The sequence below is a fragment of the Dinoponera quadriceps genome, unplaced genomic scaffold, assembly GCF_001313825.1.
Source record: "Dinoponera quadriceps isolate SergipeBrazil2010 unplaced genomic scaffold, ASM131382v1 scaffold119, whole genome shotgun sequence".
NCBI classification, from domain to species: Eukaryota; Metazoa; Arthropoda; class Insecta; order Hymenoptera; family Formicidae; genus Dinoponera; species Dinoponera quadriceps.
In genome coordinates, this window is record NW_014554226.1 from 30,418 (window position 1) to 49,603 (window position 19,186).

The 19,186-nt window shown below is 43.1% G+C and overlaps 4 protein-coding genes across 15 annotated transcripts in view; 2 read left to right on the top strand and 2 right to left on the bottom strand.

Moving 5' to 3' along the window:
* The first annotated feature begins 355 nt into the window (after positions 1-355).
* LOC106742567 (exocyst complex component 2) lies at positions 356-4,454 on the top strand. The gene is made up of 11 exons (XM_014615702.1): positions 356-687; positions 907-1,207; positions 1,298-1,493; positions 1,564-2,065; positions 2,179-2,495; positions 2,614-2,798; positions 2,891-3,005; positions 3,105-3,383; positions 3,460-3,786; positions 3,858-4,042; positions 4,117-4,454. Exons 1-11 carry the CDS (start codon positions 579-581, stop codon positions 4,301-4,303), a joined length of 2,703 nt encoding a protein of 900 aa, XP_014471188.1. The 5' UTR covers positions 356-578; the 3' UTR covers positions 4,304-4,454.
* Positions 4,343-11,470, bottom strand: LOC106741991 (putative phosphoenolpyruvate synthase). 4 transcript variants are annotated; one of them, XM_014614761.1, is made up of 20 exons: positions 11,253-11,470; positions 10,846-10,999; positions 10,354-10,502; positions 10,145-10,283; positions 9,839-10,016; positions 9,627-9,734; positions 9,297-9,521; positions 9,011-9,138; positions 8,803-8,931; positions 8,472-8,677; positions 8,171-8,316; positions 7,797-8,066; positions 7,587-7,737; positions 6,796-7,335; positions 6,405-6,707; positions 5,837-6,226; positions 5,434-5,762; positions 5,268-5,352; positions 4,884-5,187; positions 4,343-4,799 (listed from the first exon to the last, which is right to left on the bottom strand). In XM_014614761.1, the coding sequence occupies exons 2-20, from the start codon at positions 10,958-10,960 to the stop codon at positions 4,741-4,743; spliced, it is 3,954 nt and encodes a 1,317-aa protein (XP_014470247.1). In that variant the 5' UTR covers positions 10,961-10,999; positions 11,253-11,470; the 3' UTR covers positions 4,343-4,740. The 4 variants fall into 4 exon arrangements, 3 of the variants coding, with proteins under 3 accessions (XP_014470247.1, XP_014470167.1, XP_014470046.1); XR_001374237.1 differs by lacking the exon at positions 11,253-11,470 and having other exon boundaries at positions 4,343-4,576; positions 4,667-4,799; positions 10,354-10,938; XM_014614681.1 differs by lacking the exon at positions 11,253-11,470 and having other exon boundaries at positions 4,884-5,184; positions 10,354-10,938.
* Positions 11,471-11,560: 90 nt separating this feature from the next.
* Positions 11,561-14,275, bottom strand: LOC106742633 (cleft lip and palate transmembrane protein 1-like protein). Its single transcript, XM_014615825.1, has 9 exons — positions 14,081-14,275; positions 13,677-14,017; positions 13,502-13,616; positions 13,206-13,420; positions 12,848-13,136; positions 12,585-12,773; positions 12,261-12,469; positions 11,908-12,159; positions 11,561-11,807 (listed from the first exon to the last, which is right to left on the bottom strand). The coding sequence occupies exons 2-9, from the start codon at positions 13,946-13,948 to the stop codon at positions 11,723-11,725; spliced, it is 1,626 nt and encodes a 541-aa protein (XP_014471311.1). The 5' UTR covers positions 13,949-14,017; positions 14,081-14,275; the 3' UTR covers positions 11,561-11,722.
* Positions 14,276-14,763: 488 nt separating this feature from the next.
* The window catches only part of LOC106742162, a 14,192-nt gene continuing 9,769 nt past the window's right edge, over positions 14,764-19,186 (top strand). For 2 of the 9 annotated variants that reach the window (XM_014615394.1, XM_014615310.1), the window contains exons 1-2: positions 14,783-15,111; positions 18,975-19,090. In XM_014615394.1, the coding sequence (XP_014470880.1) occupies positions 19,001-19,090 (90 nt within the window). In that variant the 5' untranslated portion in view covers positions 14,783-15,111; positions 18,975-19,000. Of the gene's footprint in view, positions 15,112-15,138; positions 15,446-16,348; positions 16,620-17,088; positions 17,263-18,974; positions 19,091-19,186 lie in introns of those variants that run through there. The other 7 variants (XM_014615056.1, XM_014614973.1, XM_014615149.1 and 4 more) reach the window with 7 other exon arrangements.

Here is a 19,186-nt window from a genome sequence, read left to right on the forward strand (position 1 = left end):
ATAGGCGAAATTCAACAGGCTGTAACTTTCGCAATGCTATTGTTCAAGAAGCGCTTTAAAGCGAGAACAATCATACCATCGGATTGATGTAATGAAAGTATTTTATTATTTCCCCTCGAGTTTCATGATAATTTTGGCCTTTATATGCAACAAACCAACTGTTCTTGGGATTGTTTTTGGAATTTGTCGGATTTATGCGTATTTAACATGCGAAAACGCGATATAATTCGAATTTTTCAGTCTTAATTTTCTTGTATTAAAGCGCGTGCAACTGATATATTACTATTATTTTATGCCTACACCTTGTATATATGTAATTTGACAGATCACCTACTGCGCATGATCGTCAATTTATAGGTTCGCTTCGTTATAATTTTTGCGCGTTCCGAAATATGAGAAGCAGAAACAGTTGCGATCGTTCTGTGGCCGAGTATACTCGGTGAAATAATTCAATGACGGCTATTTTGACTAATAATTACAACTTAATAATAGTTACAAAATAACGCAGTTACGCGCCGCTCATCAACACAGCGCGACCAGTGTTAGATTGATGTTTCCGTAGGTTATTGTTTGCCGAAATGGGACCTCCACCCGTAGTTACTGGGATATCGCCCAAGGAAGGCCCGCCTGGGACTCGGGTGATAGTCCGCGGCGAGTTTTTAGGAAATAAAGCTCAAGATCTTCTAGGTCAGTATCATTGTCGCAAAAAGCTTATTGATTCGTTCAAAAGCCCTTGTTTTTGAATCGTTAACCATTCGTAAGAAGTAACTCTACATTCATCACCATTTATATAAAGTGCAAGAAAAAAGCGGCTACTAATCCGTATTAATTCATGACTCGTTCCACCACACAGTACATTTTAATATTGTATGGTCGTTTAATAAATGTATTCTGCATTGGGTGTAGGACTGACAATATGTGGATGCGACTGCTTACTTTCGGCCGAGTGGAAGTCGTCGAACAAAATTATAGCAAGATCAGGTCCTTGCAAGGGTCGCGGAGATATAATAGTAACCACTCAGAGTGGAGGACAAGGGACCTCGACGGTGCAGTTTCGTGGTTATCACGAAACTATAGGCCCTATGAAGGAATCGGCTGTATGGGTGGAGGAAGCTCCTATGCAGACTATTGTCTGGGGTAGAAGAACATTGTCACCTACAAATTATCAACAGGAGGATCCTTTGGGTCTCAGCGTAGAAGGAAACGAGTATGTCTCTCTGTATTGTCTGTACGATAAGCTCTGCGATTATTATGAGTGACATTGAATGACATATAATAACAATATTTTGTCCCGAAGTAAAAAGTTTCCCGAAGATGAGTTGATCGAACTGTTCGGAGATGGCAGTGGAGATCTGACAAGCGAAAAGTTTCATCCTGGATGGTTTTTATTGCAGCATCATCATGCCACTACTTTGGAAGACTTGAAAGCTGGCTTGGCTTATCTCAGAAGAAAAGTCAATTCCCAAAAGGAAGGCCAACTATCGTTTCTCAAGGTAAGGTGCGCGCGTGTAACAATGTCAAATTTTAAACTAGAATCAAATGTGTTGTCGGTGTGTGAAATAGGCTAATGTGGGAGCAGTGATGGAGCAGCTCGACACGATAATGTCATTAAAGGACCAGTTCGAAGCAGATATGAAGAGTTATGGTAGCGATCCTATGGAGAAATTGGAGAAAGCCATCAAACAGTCTATGTCAGAGGCTAACAAGTTATTCGACGACGTATTGGCGAGAAGGGACAGAGCAGACGCCACGCGTAACGCGCTGGCTGTAATGCAACGTTATAAATTTCTCTTTTGTATGCCGATAAACATCGAGAGAAACATCAAGCGTGGCAATTACGATCTGGTGATTAACGACTATGCCAGAGTGAAAAATCTCTTTAAAAATACGGAAGTGGAGGTCTTCAGGAAAGTGTTGGAGGAGATTGACGATAGAATCAGTAACTTTAAGGTATTATTGCGAAACAAATTGGAACAGATGCCGTTCAATTTAGAGGAGCGTAAGAAAATCATCAGAAACCTCGTCAATCTTGACGTCGAGGGCGATCCAGCGTGGGATGCGATAGGTGCGACAAGAAAAAGAACAATGTCAAATGTTATCTTCTAAATCTCACTTTGAAGTTTACTTGTTGGATGTTTTGTGAATATTTTTTTCCTTTTTTTTCCTCTCTCTTTTTAGTCTCACATGCAAATTATCTGGAGAAAAGTGTCGCCAGTGCCGTGCACGAGCATCTGGACTCGTCAGCGAAGATCAGCGTCAATAGTGACGATACGACGAACAGTCGTTCGTCCAAGTCTACACCTACGATAAACATTAAGCACTTACGCATGCAGAAAAACAATAACAACGACAACTTACCGTCGCAAATCTCATGTGTCGAAACGATTTGCGATATCGTGATAGAACAATTGCCGGATCTTTGGAGATTGGGACAGAGTTACTTCACGGGACAGCTACATGTGGCGGTAGACGTGGAAAAACAGAGTCACTTTAAGGTATGATGAGAACCCCCTCCCATCTACGCCAAACGCTCTTCCTACTCTCGGTTCCTCCTATACGCGAGTTATACTTTGTTTTTTTACATACAAAGTGCTCTCTCGATTGTCTCGACAGAATTTAGTTTTATCGAGTATGCAACACGCCATGGAGGCCATGAAAGATACGTGCAATCATGACGTCGAAGCACTGTGGCTCCTACACATTTTACGTTGCATCAGGCAAATGTACGCGTCTCTGATACATCTGGATCTGCCTAGCGATGCTCTCGATATTTTCGGATCGTTTATACTCGACTTGAGGTATATATATGTATATATATATTCGACACACACGCAGTTATTTACGAGCAATCAAGTTTTTTTAACTCTGTTTTCTTGCATAATACGTGCAGGATACAATGTCTGGTTGCTCTGTTCAAACAAGGAGCGGATAATATAACGGCTCTAAGTCGAAAGGAAACGTGGCAGATAGAATATCTGAACGAAGATGGTGGTGTTACAAAATTGGTATGTAGGACAATTTTGCACAATTTGAGCGAATTCTATATTTTTATACAACTATGTGAATTAATGTATATAAAAAAAAAATCGTCCTATGTCAAACAGCCATATCTGTTCGAGGGAATAGTTTTGGAGATATCGAAGCACGCGCGTGAGACGATAGTTGCTTGTGGCCCGAGGGAGGGTCCCCTCTTTAATAATACGGCCCACCAGATGCTCTATCACAATACCATTAAAACATTATTTACGTCGTTTGCGCGATGTCTACAACAATTAGCGTTTAGCGGTTGCGAAGAAGCTATGGATAATGACGAAACGTCAGTTTCGCAATTGATCGGTTCACCATCCGGTTACAAGAGTAAGACCAACAAACACCAAGGACCGGCAAGTCACGAGAGAATCACATGTTACATTTTTGTTTCTCTCTTTACGCATCTCATGTGTGAATTTCTCTCATCAGACGTGGGAGCAGTGTCTCTTAATCTCACTGAGCAATATACGATACACGCTAAATATCGCTTTACCAAGAATCGAGGAATCCCTGAAAGCTCAAGGCTATCCGGAATTATCCACCGCGGTTGGATGGAGCTCGGATTGGACGCAATTAAAGACACTGGATAGTGCCGTTCTGGATGCGTATCTGGAACGACGTTGCGATCCGCTCGTCGGCACGATCGAACCTAGCATGTACCTGGGCGGTTTGGAGTGGGATTTCGATACTGAGCCGACACATCTAAAACCGTACGCTCAGGAGATACTGGCAAATCTGATCGCAGTCCATGCGGAGGTAGGTCTCATCATCATATTCGGGGGAGATGTAATATTGTTAACATTTCCTTCGTTTCTCTCTCTCTACAGGTGCGCCGAGTTGCGCCGGCTCTGTTGGAGCGGATTTTGTCTCATATAGTGGAGACTATAGCGGAGGAACTTGCGCGGCTCATGTCGTGCGTCACGCAATTTCGTCCGGCCGGAATTGTTCAAGCACGAACGGACATAATACTTTTGAGAAACGCCCTGCAAGCTTACAGCACAAGTAGAGCGAGGTAAGTAAGCGGTGTGCATACAGTCGAATTTTGCGAAAATGTTTTATCAAAACGACCCATTTCCCACGGAATAGAAGTTTCTTCGAGGAGGCTCTGGACGCGATACCGCAGCCAGCCAGCAGAGAAGATCGCGCGCGAATAGACTCCCTTCTGTCGAAAATTACCACATGCATGCGACTGCAACTGTTGTGTCTCGTCAATGAAGGAACGGAAAATATTCGTTACCTGACAGCAGACCCCGAGCGCGTTACGACCGTGTAGTTTGCAGTGACTAAGGTATCTCTTGACAGACAGCGGGTATGTGTATATATATATATATATTGTGTTATAATTTATTCAACCATCTCGATATATTATATGAATTATGTACGCGACATAGATTATACAATGGACGCAGAATGCAAAAACTTAACCTGATTTATCCTTGCCGCGACTTACGTTCACACACAGCGTTCGTTGTGGCTTTTTCGTTCAATCCATCTCATTTTTTTCCATCTCTTGCATATTATGCATGATAATGAAAATAAAAAGACACTAGTAAAGTAAAAGCACAAGTAAAATTCACACGTGAAACTTTGAGTAACTTAAAAAAAAAAAAATATATATATATATATATATATATACCATGATGTAATAACAGATATGTGCGCGCGCGTAAAGAGAAAAGAAGGAAGGACGAGAGAAAAAGACACTTTGTGTTAACCCTTCTTAATTAATTGTAACGTGCCAATGTCTGCGGCTAACAGTACAGTGTCACCTGAAAACAGAGAAACTTGGCATTATTCACAACATCGAGGTTAATAATATACACAGAGATTTATATTTTTGACGCGATTCTTACCCGTTTGAAAGATTTGTGTTGCGTGTTTTGCTCCAACGATGCAAGGAAGACCGTATTCTCGCGCTACGACAGCACCGTGACTTATAAGACCGCCTAATTCCGTTACGATACCGCTTAATAGCGGAAAGTATGGGCTCCAGCCGATGTCGGTGCAGTGCGTGATCAGAATATCTCCGTGCCGTATATTCTTCGCCTCGGACAAATCCGTTATTACACACGCTCTGGCCATCAGAGAACCGCCGTAGACCGAAGTACCTTCTACTTTGGTGTTATCTCCGTACGATGTGGATACGTCGAGAGTCTTCTGTGCGATGAAGACAGAATCTCAGACACACTCAGGAGGGTACGACAAAAGAAAAAAATAATTTCTTGACAACAACAAACCTGTATCGGCATGGGCATACCGGTGCAAAACTCTGGATATTCCACTTTTGATAATTGGTGATAAATTTTCCTTCTACGCAACGCCCTAAGTAAGTTACACAATATAGAGAAGGAGAGAATATTTTATGACACGATAATTCGACATTCGACGATGATTCAAACTTACTTTCGCACTATTAACGGATTGTGATGATTGTTCAAGAGTTGCGCGATCTCATAATTCGTCAGGAAAAATATGAGATTCTTATCGGGCATGTAATTTTCCTGCACCATCAAAGTACCTAGCTGTATGTAAGCTACTCGCATTTTGTGCAGCATGGACACCATAAAGTTCTTTGTCATTTCTCTACGGGTGACTGCTTTACGAGAAAGAGGTATCACCTTCTGTAGAATCCATTTGATGAACGACGACATAGGTGTTTTCAGAGACGCAATGGTGTCTTGAACGTTGAGCGTTTTGCTCACGTAATTCTCTTCGATGGATGTCGCCAATGACTAAACATAGAATATGGAAACGTAAATTATGTATATGTACGAAAAAGGAATATCGAGTTATATACATCTCATACTTGTATCGTGTTAATGATACTGTCGGGTTTAAGTATCCACGGTTCCGAGATGAAATCCAGCTCCTGAACGCATCTATGGCCGTGCATATCGTAGAAGACCACCAACTTTTCCGCAGCTGGAGGACAATTTGACTTTAACCAATCTATGGCACTCGCTGGCTCGACCTTAGCAAAGTCCTCTGCCTTGCCGTATTTCCGGATGCAGGCCGCTATTTTGCCGAGTGCTATCGGTACTTCGGTGCTGATAACGTTGGTGCAGGAACTCAATAGAACGGCAATGTCTGCGATATGATTAGATATGATGTCCTCACTTTTCGCAGTCAGAAGCGTCATTGCTAGCATCTGATAACAGACGCTCACTCTCGATGTATGGGTATGATATATTCCTAACTGAAACAGTAAAATTAGTAGAGTTTACTGTCAATGTAAAACAGACGAATGAAATCACATTTCCATGCACACATAGATCTCATGTATAATGCGATAATGCGCGTTGTAGATTTAAAGGAATATCGTGAGGTAACCCTCTCCCCTTCCCATACTAGAAGGAATCGGTACATCAGCTTACCATGAAGATCTCTGTATATTTCTTGTTGATAACACTGTATAGCTCACGGGCTGTTTCAAATTCGTTGGCGTTCAATTCGTACTTTCGATACACATTAGTAGCTTCTTTCACAATTCGTTCGTTTATCCACGCCCACTTGAACATATTGCTAATGTCGCTCATCTTCTGCTTCATACTTGCGACACCGAGTTTCTCCACGGCAATCTTGTGCACCTCAGGAGTTGTTATCACGCGCCCGCAAATGGCTATGTCTGCCATTTTATTCGCCATCGTGATCTTCTCGCCAACATTTCGTAAGAATGTCTAGTGGGAAAAAAAATAAAAAATAAAAACCCCAAAGAAAACGATACATCGTTGACCGGTGAACGAGAAATTGATGCAGGTTACTTACCATGCAGTAATTCATAGCGCATCTCATACCGACCACATGAAGATAGTTGCAGTCGTAACCGTAACTCTTGGAGCCAATCGACAGATTCAAAACTTTTAAAATGGTAGTGATCGACAAGGGGCAAATAGGACGCGGCAGTACTTCTCCGACGTTGGCGAAAGTCATAAAATCGACATCAGCGGGCACACCCGAATCTAGCTCGTGCGTAAGCTCAAAGTCCGTCCAAGCGTCGATAGTGGTGATAGGTCGTGCTTGCAGCAGATAGATCTGCTCACCGACAATCGCCCATTCTATATCCCGAGCGGATCCAAAGAAAGATTCGAGATGCAAACCTATCTTGGCCAGTCGCAGAGCGGTTGCGTCAGATATTGAGATTTCCCAAATTTCCCGTTCACTGAGATTATTCATGATCACGCCGTCGACGCTCAGTGATATCTTATGCCCTTTATTCCCCGGCACTGAGGAGCTCACAGTCAGAGTGTTGTCCCATTTCCTGTGAATCGTCAAAGTGTCGGGTTCGACCGTCCCTGACACCACCGTCTGCGAGAGAGAGAGAGAGAGAGAGAAAGAGAGAGATCCGTACATTTCAAGACACAGCATTTTCAAGAGACAAGATTTCACACAGAGGCTTATCTCTCTATCATTTATATCGACGGTCGAAACGTGCCTAAACGAGAGATGTATATCATTCTCGATTGAAACAGATCGTTCGTTCGAATATCCTCTCATTACTAAATCTTTATTATCGTTTATAGCCTCGAATCAATGGCCTCTAGATTGTGAGACGATACCTCTCCTAAGCCGTAATTGGCTGTAATAATAATGCTGGACGGATCTCCAGTTGTGGGATGTCTGGTGAACATAACACCGGCCGCTTCTGCGTCGACCATTCGCTGAACGCAAACGCCCATACACGCTTTTATTGGCAATCCATTCTGCCGTCTGTAACATTAATTGACACGCCGTTCACACTCGCTAGGTAGAAGAGGAGTGAGAATTACCTGTACTCGACGCTCTGATACGAAAACAGACTGGCCCAGCACTTGGCGACGCTCCTAATAACGTCGTCGGTGGTGCGTACACCTAGATACGTCGAATTCTGACCAGCGGCCGAGGTTTCCTCGCTGTCTTCCCCGACAGCGCTGGATCTCACGGCGTAGCGATTGTTCATTCGGTCTTTATTATTCTCGTCGTCCAACTCCTTTAAAGCCTCCAGTATGGCTTGTTTCACTCGCTTCTCGACGATAGTGTTCTGAATGACAAATACCGTTCTAAAAAGCAAAAATGGATCTCACACAAACAGGAACAGATGTGTGCAATTTCACGAAATTACAATTTAGTTTCTTTGCTCTCTCACTCTCTCTTAAACGCTCACTTTTTACAATAATTCTCGAGATCCTCTTTCTTTTTGCCACAACTGATATCCACTATATCGGCGATCATATCCCGCAACTGTTTGTCATGCTGCAGTTGCCATTCCAGAGCAAAGCTCGTTACGCAGAAACCTCGGGGTACCACAAACTGTGCGTGCGTGCGTGCGTGCGTGCGTGCGTGCGTGCGTGCGTGCGTGTGTGTGTGTGTGTGTGTGTGTGTGTGAGAGAGAAAAAGGACGAAATTAACATTCCAATTGTGACGAGGACATTTCGGATAATCGCACTGTGAACACATCAACGTACGTCATTGGTTGTGATGGACGTTAAAGTCGCAAGTGAATATCCCTTTCCGCCAACGACGCTCTCATTCTGACATTGCTTATCAGCAAAGTGCAGAACAAAACTACACTTCAGCGTCTCTGGTCGTTTCAAGTGCTGAATTCTTGCGATCGGTGTCCTCATTTCATTCGGTCCGGTGTACGGATAGCACACGATCATCACTCCAGCGCCTGCGTATGAAAATGAAAAACTTGCACAAAGTCACGTGGAAAAAGGGGGGAAGTCGTATACATCAATTTTTTCAAAATATAGATTCTCAAGACGACGAGATCGCGTAATTTTACGTAGCGCATACCTTTGCTGCCGTTCAGTTTTATACGTAAATTGCGGATTGTGATCGCCCAACGCCATGGTTGTCCATTATAATAATTTATAGCGTCGTTCCCCATGTGATTGATAACGGCATCATACTCGACATCAGCCGCTGAAACACGCGCGCGCGTATTAACATTTTATGCATTGAAATTGTGTTGATAAAAGAAACGAATGATTCGAAATAAAACCTCGAAATTTAATCCTGTAGTTTGCGGGAACGTAATCTCCCTGCTTCTCAAAGTCCTCCATTTTCAGATCCGTCCAGTCGATTTTGGATTGCATCTCGGTCGTATTATTCACGTGGCCAAATCGCATGCTGTAAAGGATAAATATATTAACGTTACGTCACACGGTAATTACGTTAAATGATAATAAAAATGTCGTCATCCAAACGAATCATCAAAATCTCATATTCTTCGTCGTACAAGAGATTCCAGGAAAACAAATGCTATTTTATTGTACTTGTCATCTTACTGTGAAAAACTATTTTTGGTTCTGCTCACGCCAAGGTGGTACATTGCCCCTGATGCCGCTACACCGAGAAATGTGACCGTTCGGCGGAACTGATCAAATTCGTGTTTGCCCCAACGTCGCTGGCAAAACCCACGTAAATACAATGCACTCGTTGTGGAATCCTTGAATGTTATCTGTCCGATGGCGGATCCCCATTGATCAAATCCCGTATAATCGAGTAGTTTGCTGCGATAACAAGAGGAAACATATAGAGATGCGCGTTCCTGAGCGATAACCAGCTTGCATCAATGATCTATTATCGGTGAAGTTAATTGAGGTGAAATTTGATACATTTTACGCATCCAATCGGGACCTTTCCATGGCTCGTGTGCCAGAGCGGCCGCGTGCAATCGAGTACTCCAGTCACCCGGCCATTCAAACGGAGAATGCCCGATAAATCTAGAGAGAAAAAAACACAATTGTAGATATATGTTGGGAGAATCTCTTTTTCGGAACATTTCTTTATATATATATATGTGTATAATTTCGCGTTCCTTGCTCACATGAAATTTAAACGAATATGTTCCATATTATCAAGTACGTTGTCTAAACTCTGATTACGGAGAAGACCGTTGTAAGTGATTCTCCAACGTTTTCGTGGTTCTAACGGCTCGATTTTTAGACCCGATGCCGACCATTTCTGGCCGGCACTATCGTCCATCGCAACTGTATGAGGATAATCTGTAGAAAACGTTTAAAATACTTCAATCTCTCTTTTTCTCTGTACATTTCTGGCTTGTTGCGCAGTCGTTATTTCACAAAAAAGATTTTATCGGTACACCTTAGTTGTTAGAATAAGCAAAACTCACCGGGTAACACATAGACCCGGCCATCCGACAAAGTCACTTGCAAAACTGATTCCGCTGTGCGATATCCTCGATGATTCATTTTAACAAATAATGAATGACCTTTCTGATCCGCGCCGTAGAAAAATACACCGTCGCAACTCTAAACATCACAAGAATGTGTTGAGACATGTCCGTTTCATGTGTGTAACACAGTCGCGCCTTCTACTCACATTCTCGTCCATGATAATTTGTGGATTATCCGCGTAGGGTTTGAATATCTCCTTTAAATTGGGTGTTATCTCGCCAAATTTATTTTTCATCTTTTTCTCCTTAGAAATACACCAAAGTGCCCACCATAGTTTCAGAGAAAATTGTACATCTGTAAGATCCGCGAGCGATTTTAATATACAAACGCATACTTTATCAGTTAAACTGGCTATTACGCGCGCGTTTGTTTCTCTCGCGTGAAATTGATCACGAATATATATATATATATATATATATATATATATATATATATATGTGCCAACAGTGTGTGGTGTCGTACGCGCGCGCATACACACACACGCGCTAATGCCTTTACAAATATACTAATTCGAGATCGTTATTCATGTATAATCCGGTTATATGATATAATCGACGCGAAAAAAGTAATTTGTCATCTCTTATGATACTGCTTGAAAGAGAGATATCCGTTAACATCATTTGAACGTGTGACTTACCTAAACCTAGATAAAGTGAAAGCTGGTGTATCTTGCGCTTGTCAAACCAGAGATATATCCAGATAGGAAGGATAGTCAGTATTATGACTTGTATGCAACATATAATATATTCCATCGTTGATGCTATCAACGACACGTTGCAAGTGGCTCACGTCTGCAATATGAGTACCTGATTATGCTACCACAATCGAATCACACGAACGCGTCACCGTGTTTGCCACGGGAATATCTATCTGCCGTGTCATCACAAAACTCCGGCAGTGATATTCTTTTTCATACATAGAGATTTTTTCTTATCGCGTGTTAAGCAATTCTTTCACGGGTTATCATAGTCAAGTTTTATCACTGTAATTTATAACTCTTAGAATGTCAATATAATGCCCAATTTAAGTAAGATAATCACGTACCTTCAGATAGCACGATGACGCGTGACTGCCTCCGAAAGAGCACTCGCACGAATGTAAGAATGAGCCGTTATCTAGCACAGTTTCTTTTCTTACCAATATTAACTGTTACATAATCTTATAACTGTTCCTTCATCATGGTGGACTTTGGAACATAAATAACTGATAAACCGATATCGCTGTTGTACCGATTACAACTTGTCGATGACTTTAATATTAAACTTTATATCTGTCATCAAGATTCGACTGGTATAAATTCGCGAGAAGCGGACGACATGCCGTGGATGCTAAGAAAAAAGAAAACCTGTATATTTGTCTTGTAACATCTGTGTGTATTATTTAAATTTTGACAATAATGGTATAAGTACAACTTCCCAGTAACATTAAGTAAAGGTGTTGATGTGCTGAGTCTTAGGCCGTGAGGAAGGACATGACAACAAATAATTGTACGAATACTCTATCGATCGCTGCTATTAGTTTGTTTTCTTACTGACGTCACCAAAGCCAACGGTTTCCTCTGTTACCGTATCGATGCGTGACTTATCCACTGGATATAACCTGTGGGTAACATTGACGAATTTTTCTCTCTACTCGAAATATCGACCTCCAATAAACATCGTGAAATGTAATGAATAAAGTTGCGCAAATAAGCACTCACCATCTTTGATAGAGATAAATCAGGAAGACTGCGTCGTCTCTGAAACAGGCTATTCTGTGTGCAGTCGGCATTGTTATGATAAAAGCGAACACGTCGTCGATGAACGTGTTGAACGCTTTGTACATGAACGCCCGCCACGGCAGATGTGCCACGGACTTTAATTTGTAATTAACAAACAATTGCGGCAGCATAAACAAGAATCCGAAAGCGTAAACTCCATTCACCAAGGAATTAATGGTCCACGAGTACCAACTGCAATTAATCAGCCATGACAGTTCATTCGTTGTAACTCATATGCTCTGAATGAATAAAATCCTATCGTGCGCGCGTCGAGTTTCTAAGTCATCTTTTACCTCTTGTGCGGTTGATAAAGAAGCGAATAAATTGCACCGCCAATAACTATAGGATACAGCAGATAACTCAGATAACGCATGCTCTCGGCATCGAACTCTCTGGTTTTTACTTCCGCTGCATTGATGTCGTCGGTTTTGAATCGTATCTTTGGCAAAATACCGTAGCACACGATTAGTTCCATTCTTGACATCTTTTTCAATTTCCACAGCTTCAAGAGAAAAAGATGTATGTATACATGTGTGATAAAGCGATTTATTAAATACGCCGACAGATTAATCGTCTCGTATAATACTAGTCGTGTTAAATTAATATTGCGTACGCACCTCGATAATACTGCCGATACCGGTCGGAATGAGAATAAGCAAGGAAGACTCCTCGTCGCAGAGGTAAAGGAAAATTATGGTCTGACTGAATGCACGCCACATCACGGTCCACTTGCTGAGACCTATGAGATTACTCTTCTTCCGCCAAAAGCTAATGTCATTTTTGATGGCGAGAAAGTCGAACAACAACTGTAACAATACGGGTTCTTCTTCAAATGTTCTTTTTATGCGCTCTTCACATCTGCAAATTATAACACACTCACGTGCACACCAGCGATGAAGACAGTACCGCCTAATAGATAGATGTTGGTGTCTGCAAAGATACCCTTCACTTCGTCAACGTCCTTGTCGGAGATGCCAATGTTCTTCAGGCTTGCTATGGCCGTTTGCACGTGTAATACCAATCTCAGCTTTCCCAAAGATACAGGCGAATATTCCACCGTGACGTTCATCGTGTTGTTGTTTTGCGGCACGATCCGTTGGAGATCTCGTTGCCGGGTTTGCAAAAAGTCACAGTTAACGATCGGCAAAAATGTCATCTTACCAATCAGCCTACGAATAAACAAATTAAAGTCCGCCAACATGTGTTTGCAATCCAATTGAGAGAAATAACTTGTATACTTTATGTGATTGATGAGTTCAATAGGCATGCTGTTCATAGGAAGCATAACATCGTCCGTCATTATTGTGAATGTCACGCGGCTCTTGATGTGCGAGACTGGATGTACTAAAGCATCCTTTGTACCAGGATTCTTTTCACCCAACAACTTGAACACTTCAGCTTCAGGTACTGTGTATTGTGTCATTTTAATAGCGGTATATGACGTATATGTATCCTGGAACAATCAAAGATAAACTAAACAAGGCAGGAAACAGAAGGGTAAACTAATCCCAATGAAAATTATACGTCGTCTTACTTTTTTCAAATCGATGAACGATCTACTCTGATCCACGAACATAGGTACTAATAGTATGTGCAGAAACAGCGTACCATTGTCCTGCGTTTTGCGTGGAATGTTCAATGTTGTTGGACTGGAAGGAAAGAATATATTAAACTTGATGAAGATGTGCTTCGATATGGAGAATGCTTACATGGTCTGTGCTCGAGTGTAATCGAAATTATGCGCCGTGTATGCAAGGTCGGCGTCCCTGGATTTTTTCGAGACGGAGCTGTAAATATAGAGATTCAACTGCGGTCGCTCGCTCAAATAAGACTTGAGACATTGCTTGCCATCCTCGCAGGCTGGTGACACAAACAGCAACGACAACGAGTAAATCGAGTAAATGATATATGCCAGAAATATCTCGGAAAGTATAACGCTGAACGAGAACCACTGCATTTTTGAAGGAAGTAACACACACATACGTTGCGTGTGTATCAGGAATATAGAAATGGCATTATCCTATCGGCTAGTCTGCGGCCGATAACGGACCTGCGAATGACACGATTACAATCAGGTATTCTTCCAATCTCGTATGCAACGCTGACCACTGACCACTGATATTGATCGTGTCGCCCAAGTAATATTTGCGTGCGTGCATTCCTCGACGTCACCTCTACCACGAGTATATTTAAAAAATGTATCGCATTGATAAACTCACAGCTGATCAATTAACGCGAGCGGACGAAACTTTCTGCTACTGATTATCGGTTTGTTGTAATACAGATCGACTCTACCGATACAATCATACAACTCCCGTTGCCTTCCTTCGCCTCCCGAGGGCGTTACTTGCATGCAAAATTGGCGCGTAAGCCATTTCAAACTGACGATCATTTCCCCGGCTGAGATGCGTAGTAACTAATTGCTCGTATTAATTTAACAGAGTGTCGGTTAATTGAAACAACGAGTGATTATTCGAGGCGTGAAAGAATTCCCAAACTGGAGAGGTAAGAACAGGATATTCATATTTCTCTTCCTATTTTTCATTCTCTTCTTTCTCTTCTAACCTCAATGTTCACGAGATAAAAATCAACTATATATATATATATATATATATATGGGGATAGGGAGGTAGAGTATGAATCTCTTGTGTGTGGGTTGATTTGGTTCATATTAGTCCTTTACACGGTGAGAAATAAACTATAGGAATTATTTAATATCGAGTGCCTTCTTCCGCAATTTTCGTCTCGACAAGAAGCTCGCGCGCATAGCGTAATTTTTTTCAAATGACACAGATTTTTCACAAGATGGAAGTTTATCGGAATAATCTCTCGCCGTTCACCAGCAATCGACGGGGTGAGCACACCCCTGAAGTTCACGACGAGCGTGCGCAAAGTGCACGCGCGCGAGCGGAACACACGACGGTGTACCGTTGCGGAGGGCCCAGAGAGCGCGTCTCCTACGGAGCACAGCTGGCGCGGGCCGTCAAGATGTAAAACGTGCGGGGATGTCATGTTAGAGAGCTGGTTGGGCCCGTGAGAGAACGAGAGCGCGGGGGAGGAGAGGAGAGCATGATACACTGAGAATGGAGTAGCTGGGAATCGATCGTCCGTACGATAGTTGGCAATGGAGGACACGAGACTGGGGTAAGTACCGTGTCGTCGTTTCCGGTAGCTACATGCGACCTGCGTTCGTTTACGGGAGGAAGCCGAGGGGAAAAGTAGGGCGTCGGGGGTGAGATGTCGGAGCGGGATGGTCGGGCGGCGGGGATGGTTGTCCTGCTTTCCGCCGCGCCGAACCTCCGGAGTGATTCTCCACAGCGCGGAGGGTAGGCGAGAAGAAGAACGGTGGCAATGTCGGCTCGACGACGGTGTGTGCGCGTCGACGAGAAAGCACTGTCGGAGCAAGAAGTGTTTGGTGATGGTTAACGGTGGTGAAACGACACCTTGAAACGCCTTCTCGAGGGAAGATGAATCTCGAGTGAGTTGAAACGGAGGGACCCCGGTGTCAGCTTTCCGATGCACGCGAAGGACGATCTTTACCTCGCGTTTACCATTGCAAACGAATGATTCCCAAGTGAAATAGCCAGTAGGAATATATGCACGTTTCGAAACTTCATTTTTGAAAATACACGTATTGGCACTGATTAACATCGACACATTCATCACTATTGGCAACACTCTCTGAGATTTTTCGTTCGCCCTTTTATGTCTGAGATACGTGACGATCGTCTGCGGCATCGAGAGATCTGACATTATGCCGGTCACTTCCACGAACACCACCCTCGTCACAGCCAATCTCGGACAAAGGAATTATTTGTGCAGAAGAATGTTCGGCATGATTAGTGCGTGTGATTTCGTACGACTCTATTTCATTCTCTTGTCTGATCCTTTACAAAATGAAATATAATTATTGGCCGGCACTATACGCAGGAGAAATCTCGGCGAACGCCGTATATGCCGTATATGATTTGGTGGAAAACGGATTGTTGAGACTCCATCGACTTTCGCGCGACTAATCGTCGTCGTCTAGTATTCCTCTTCATCTATTTGCGATAGGCCTTCCGACTTGTAATTAATCATCGTTGCGCGGAGCACGCGGATACTCGTAGAAATTGAAACCGCGGAATAATCACGTTTGATTCACCGTGCAAAGGACAAATTCAATGGTCTCGCAGAATCATCCGTTTTCTTCGGTTTTCCAGAATAACGTTCGCGTGATTCTCTCTCGATCTTTTTCGTACCTCTCTATCCAAATAACGCGGCTAATTATAGAAGAATGCTTAATCGAGCAACGGAACGCTTTGTAGCTTACGCCACGATTATCAAGAGCGGCGGTGAAAATTGCTACGAAATTTCATCGATATTTTTCTTTCCTCCGCAGGATGAGGATAACCGTGAGCTCGATAGCGCTTCTACGTGATAATCCGTGGTGTATTTTCGATTTTCACACTGGGAGATGCAGCGATGCATCCAGCCGACTTCTTGCTTCTTCTTCTTCTTGCTTAAAGATGTGCCATAGCTCTTCTGCTCTCGGCAAAGCCAGGAGAATCGCGAGAGCAGGCGCGTAGACTCGCATTCGCACTACGCAGGCGATGCGCTATAAATAGAAGAGCCTTATTAACGACTGCACAACGTGCGACCAGATGCATCAGGTAAAGCAGACAGTGTAAACAGGTGTCCCGCGGACAGATTCCCCGCCGTGTGAATTCAATCTTGGGGCGAGACATAAAGGCTTCGCGAGAGAGATTGAAGTCAAATTCACGGGAAATGATGGTCGCCGTTCTCAATTGTTCGACCCTGTCTCTCTCGAAATATCACGGAACGAAGCTACTCGCGATAATGTCGTCCGACGACGTTATCATTAACGACCCTAACGAACGGACGGACGAAGACGCGTGTAATAATCAGCTGTCCAGCTTTTGGCCCTCTGAATAACAGAGTCTTCGTGGGGAAATATTATATTGTCGCGTTTAAAATCGAAATCGTCGACTTATCATCGTTATTGTCTGTCATTGCGCGATTCTAAACATCAACTCTTGTTCACCTCCTTGAGTCGCGCGTCGTGCGGAACGAGCTATGATAATTACCACCATTTATACGTTCTAATATGGTGTCGTCCAGGGAGTAGGGGGTGCAATTTCGCTCTGTGCATGCATCGACGATCCGGCGAGACTTGCCAATTTCTTCGACGCGACGAGGCTGTTTGTCGAGCATTTTCGGCCGGCTGATCAATCGATTCAAAAGGATAACCTCACGGTCTGCGAAGCTTGCTCTTTTTTACTACCGACGGTTACGGTGAGTTTGTCGCAATTCCGACAACGCAATGTCGCCCTTCTCAATTTTTTAGTTCAATGTTTCAGACCGATGACGTTTCTCGTCTCGTTTGTGTTATCGGAAATCAAGCGCGAGCTGCTGTTTCAACCGTGATAATTTACACAAACGAGTCGCACGGCAAATCGAACTTGGGAAGCGGCGTTTGAATTGCCCGCGCATTTCTTCCTCGCCCGGCTGAAACGTGCAAACTTGAAGATAAATAAATTACTGTTTAAATTTATAACTTTGAACTGTCGGCAAAAAAAATGCGTTTGGTCACGAGGATGGAACTCGCCAGAGTTATGCCAGCACCAAATCTTGCTTTCGAAACGTATGTTTCCTTTAATTGAAATTGACAAAGTACGTCTGTCAAATAGTCGCGTTCATTTTTCTAATACCAAGAAATTAATTTCTTCTGTTTGACGGTATGAAACGGAATGCGCAATTAACGTAATTCTTCTGCCACCTTTATGATCAATTGGCACCGCGCGTTAAACGAGTGAATCGTTCAAACGACGGATAGTCTCAAGCTGGAAAAGTTATTGTCGTCCGAGTTTTATATCGCCGGTTTATAGTTTGATCCGAGAGGCTCCTTCGTGTCGGTGCGAGACGTGCCGTTCTCACGTTTTCCGACAAGACGGTATTTAAGAGTAATTGCATACCTGACCGAGAAACGCACAATCCTTCGTCCACGCTTTTCCGCGAGAAGGAAAGGAGAGAGAGCGGATAAATTGTATGCGGAAACCACTCTTAAATTTGCCGGTGAATGTCCTTCGGATCTGCAGAATCACTAATATTGTATCACTTACGAGGATAAAGCATTAATTATCCATCAACTTCCGATACTTGCATAATTAATGCATAATTAAATCATCGGTGTAAATAGCGACTAATTTAATATAGTTATTCTTTTGACGTAATATTTTACATTTGCGTGCGCGACCACACTGTTTGAGCCGGCTTTTAAACAATCGCCGATGTATGTAAATCAGCAGACGTTCCCCCTCGGTGTCGTGTGTTCTAATGAATGCGTCCTTGGTTCAAATGTTTCAGCGATTGACCGCTTGTAAGCAGCTTGTTCGCAGGCAATTGTTTCAGCATAATACTGCGATTGTCGTGACTTGATTTTGACGTATAGTGGTGAACAGAAAACTTGTTTTTCCAAATAAGTTTTGGAACCAATAGGAGAATTTGTCTCTTAGTTATTCTCAAGAGATACGTTCTCCTCCTTGGATGGACGAAACTCATCGAAATAAAAGGGCTGCAACCTTTCCGTTCACCGCTGTACAATAATCTGTGTGTGCTTGGGAGATTTAGATGAAAAAAAATATACATAGAGCGACAGTTGAAATTCCTCGACACACATGATGTATTTGATGAATCTTTATTTGCAAAATGAAAGGGATATATACACAAATAGCTTTGTTGTTCGCTGCAGGCAGCGTTATGAGGAGTTTCTTAAGGTTTATCAAGCGAGAAATCTCGGTTGCGCGAGGCGTCGTGCAATGTTAGCACCTGTTGGCGCGTTATTATATAACGCGAGAGAACTACCATGTAACAACGGCGAGCGTGACAACTGGCGTGCTTTTTTTCTCCATGCTGCACCGACAACGTTTTTCAAAGCTTTTTGCGCGAACACTTGGTCGACAGGAATTAAAAGAGACTCGCCCTTTCGACTTTTCACGTTTTTCCAGCATCATCGTGGTCTGAGCATTCGAAAATGGCGTCAGGATTGCCGAGCGCTCATCAGAGGAAGCTTGGACCAGCGCCGATAGCATCCTTCGAAGACCTGTCCGACGAGGTGGAAAACGTGAGTCCTACCCCGAGTCCTCCCTGACTTTTTATCCTCGACAATCCGCAACTAGTTCACACTGTCTCTTCCATCCCTCCCCCCCCCCCCCCCCCC

Bases quoted from the DNA above. Each gene is read 5' to 3' on its own strand.
- LOC106742567 (XM_014615702.1), top strand. From the start codon at position 579: ATGGGACCTCCACCCGTAGTTACTGGGATATCGCCCAAGGAAGGCCCG. The intron at 1,494-1,563 runs GTAAGGTGCGCG...TGTGTGAAATAG, and splicing joins GCCAACTATCGTTTCTCAAG to GCTAATGTGGGAGCAGTGAT. The intron at 2,799-2,890 runs GTATATATATGT...TAATACGTGCAG, and splicing joins TCGTTTATACTCGACTTGAG to GATACAATGTCTGGTTGCTC.
- LOC106741991 (XM_014614560.1), bottom strand. From the start codon at position 10,680: ATGCGCGCGCGTACGACACCACACACTGTTGGCACATATATATATATA. The intron at 8,932-9,010 runs GTTTTATTTCGA...CGCGTGTTTCAG, and splicing joins CTACAGGATTAAATTTCGAG to CGGCTGATGTCGAGTATGAT. The intron at 4,800-4,883 runs GTAAGAATCGCG...CTCTGTTTTCAG, and splicing joins AACACAAATCTTTCAAACGG to GTGACACTGTACTGTTAGCC.
- LOC106742633 (XM_014615825.1), bottom strand. From the start codon at position 13,948: ATGTGTGTGTTACTTCCTTCAAAAATGCAGTGGTTCTCGTTCAGCGTT. The intron at 13,137-13,205 runs GTATACAAGTTA...GTTTATTCGTAG, and splicing joins GAACTCATCAATCACATAAA to GCTGATTGGTAAGATGACAT. The intron at 12,160-12,260 runs GTAAAAGATGAC...GATTAATTGCAG, and splicing joins CTTTATCAACCGCACAAGAG to TTGGTACTCGTGGACCATTA.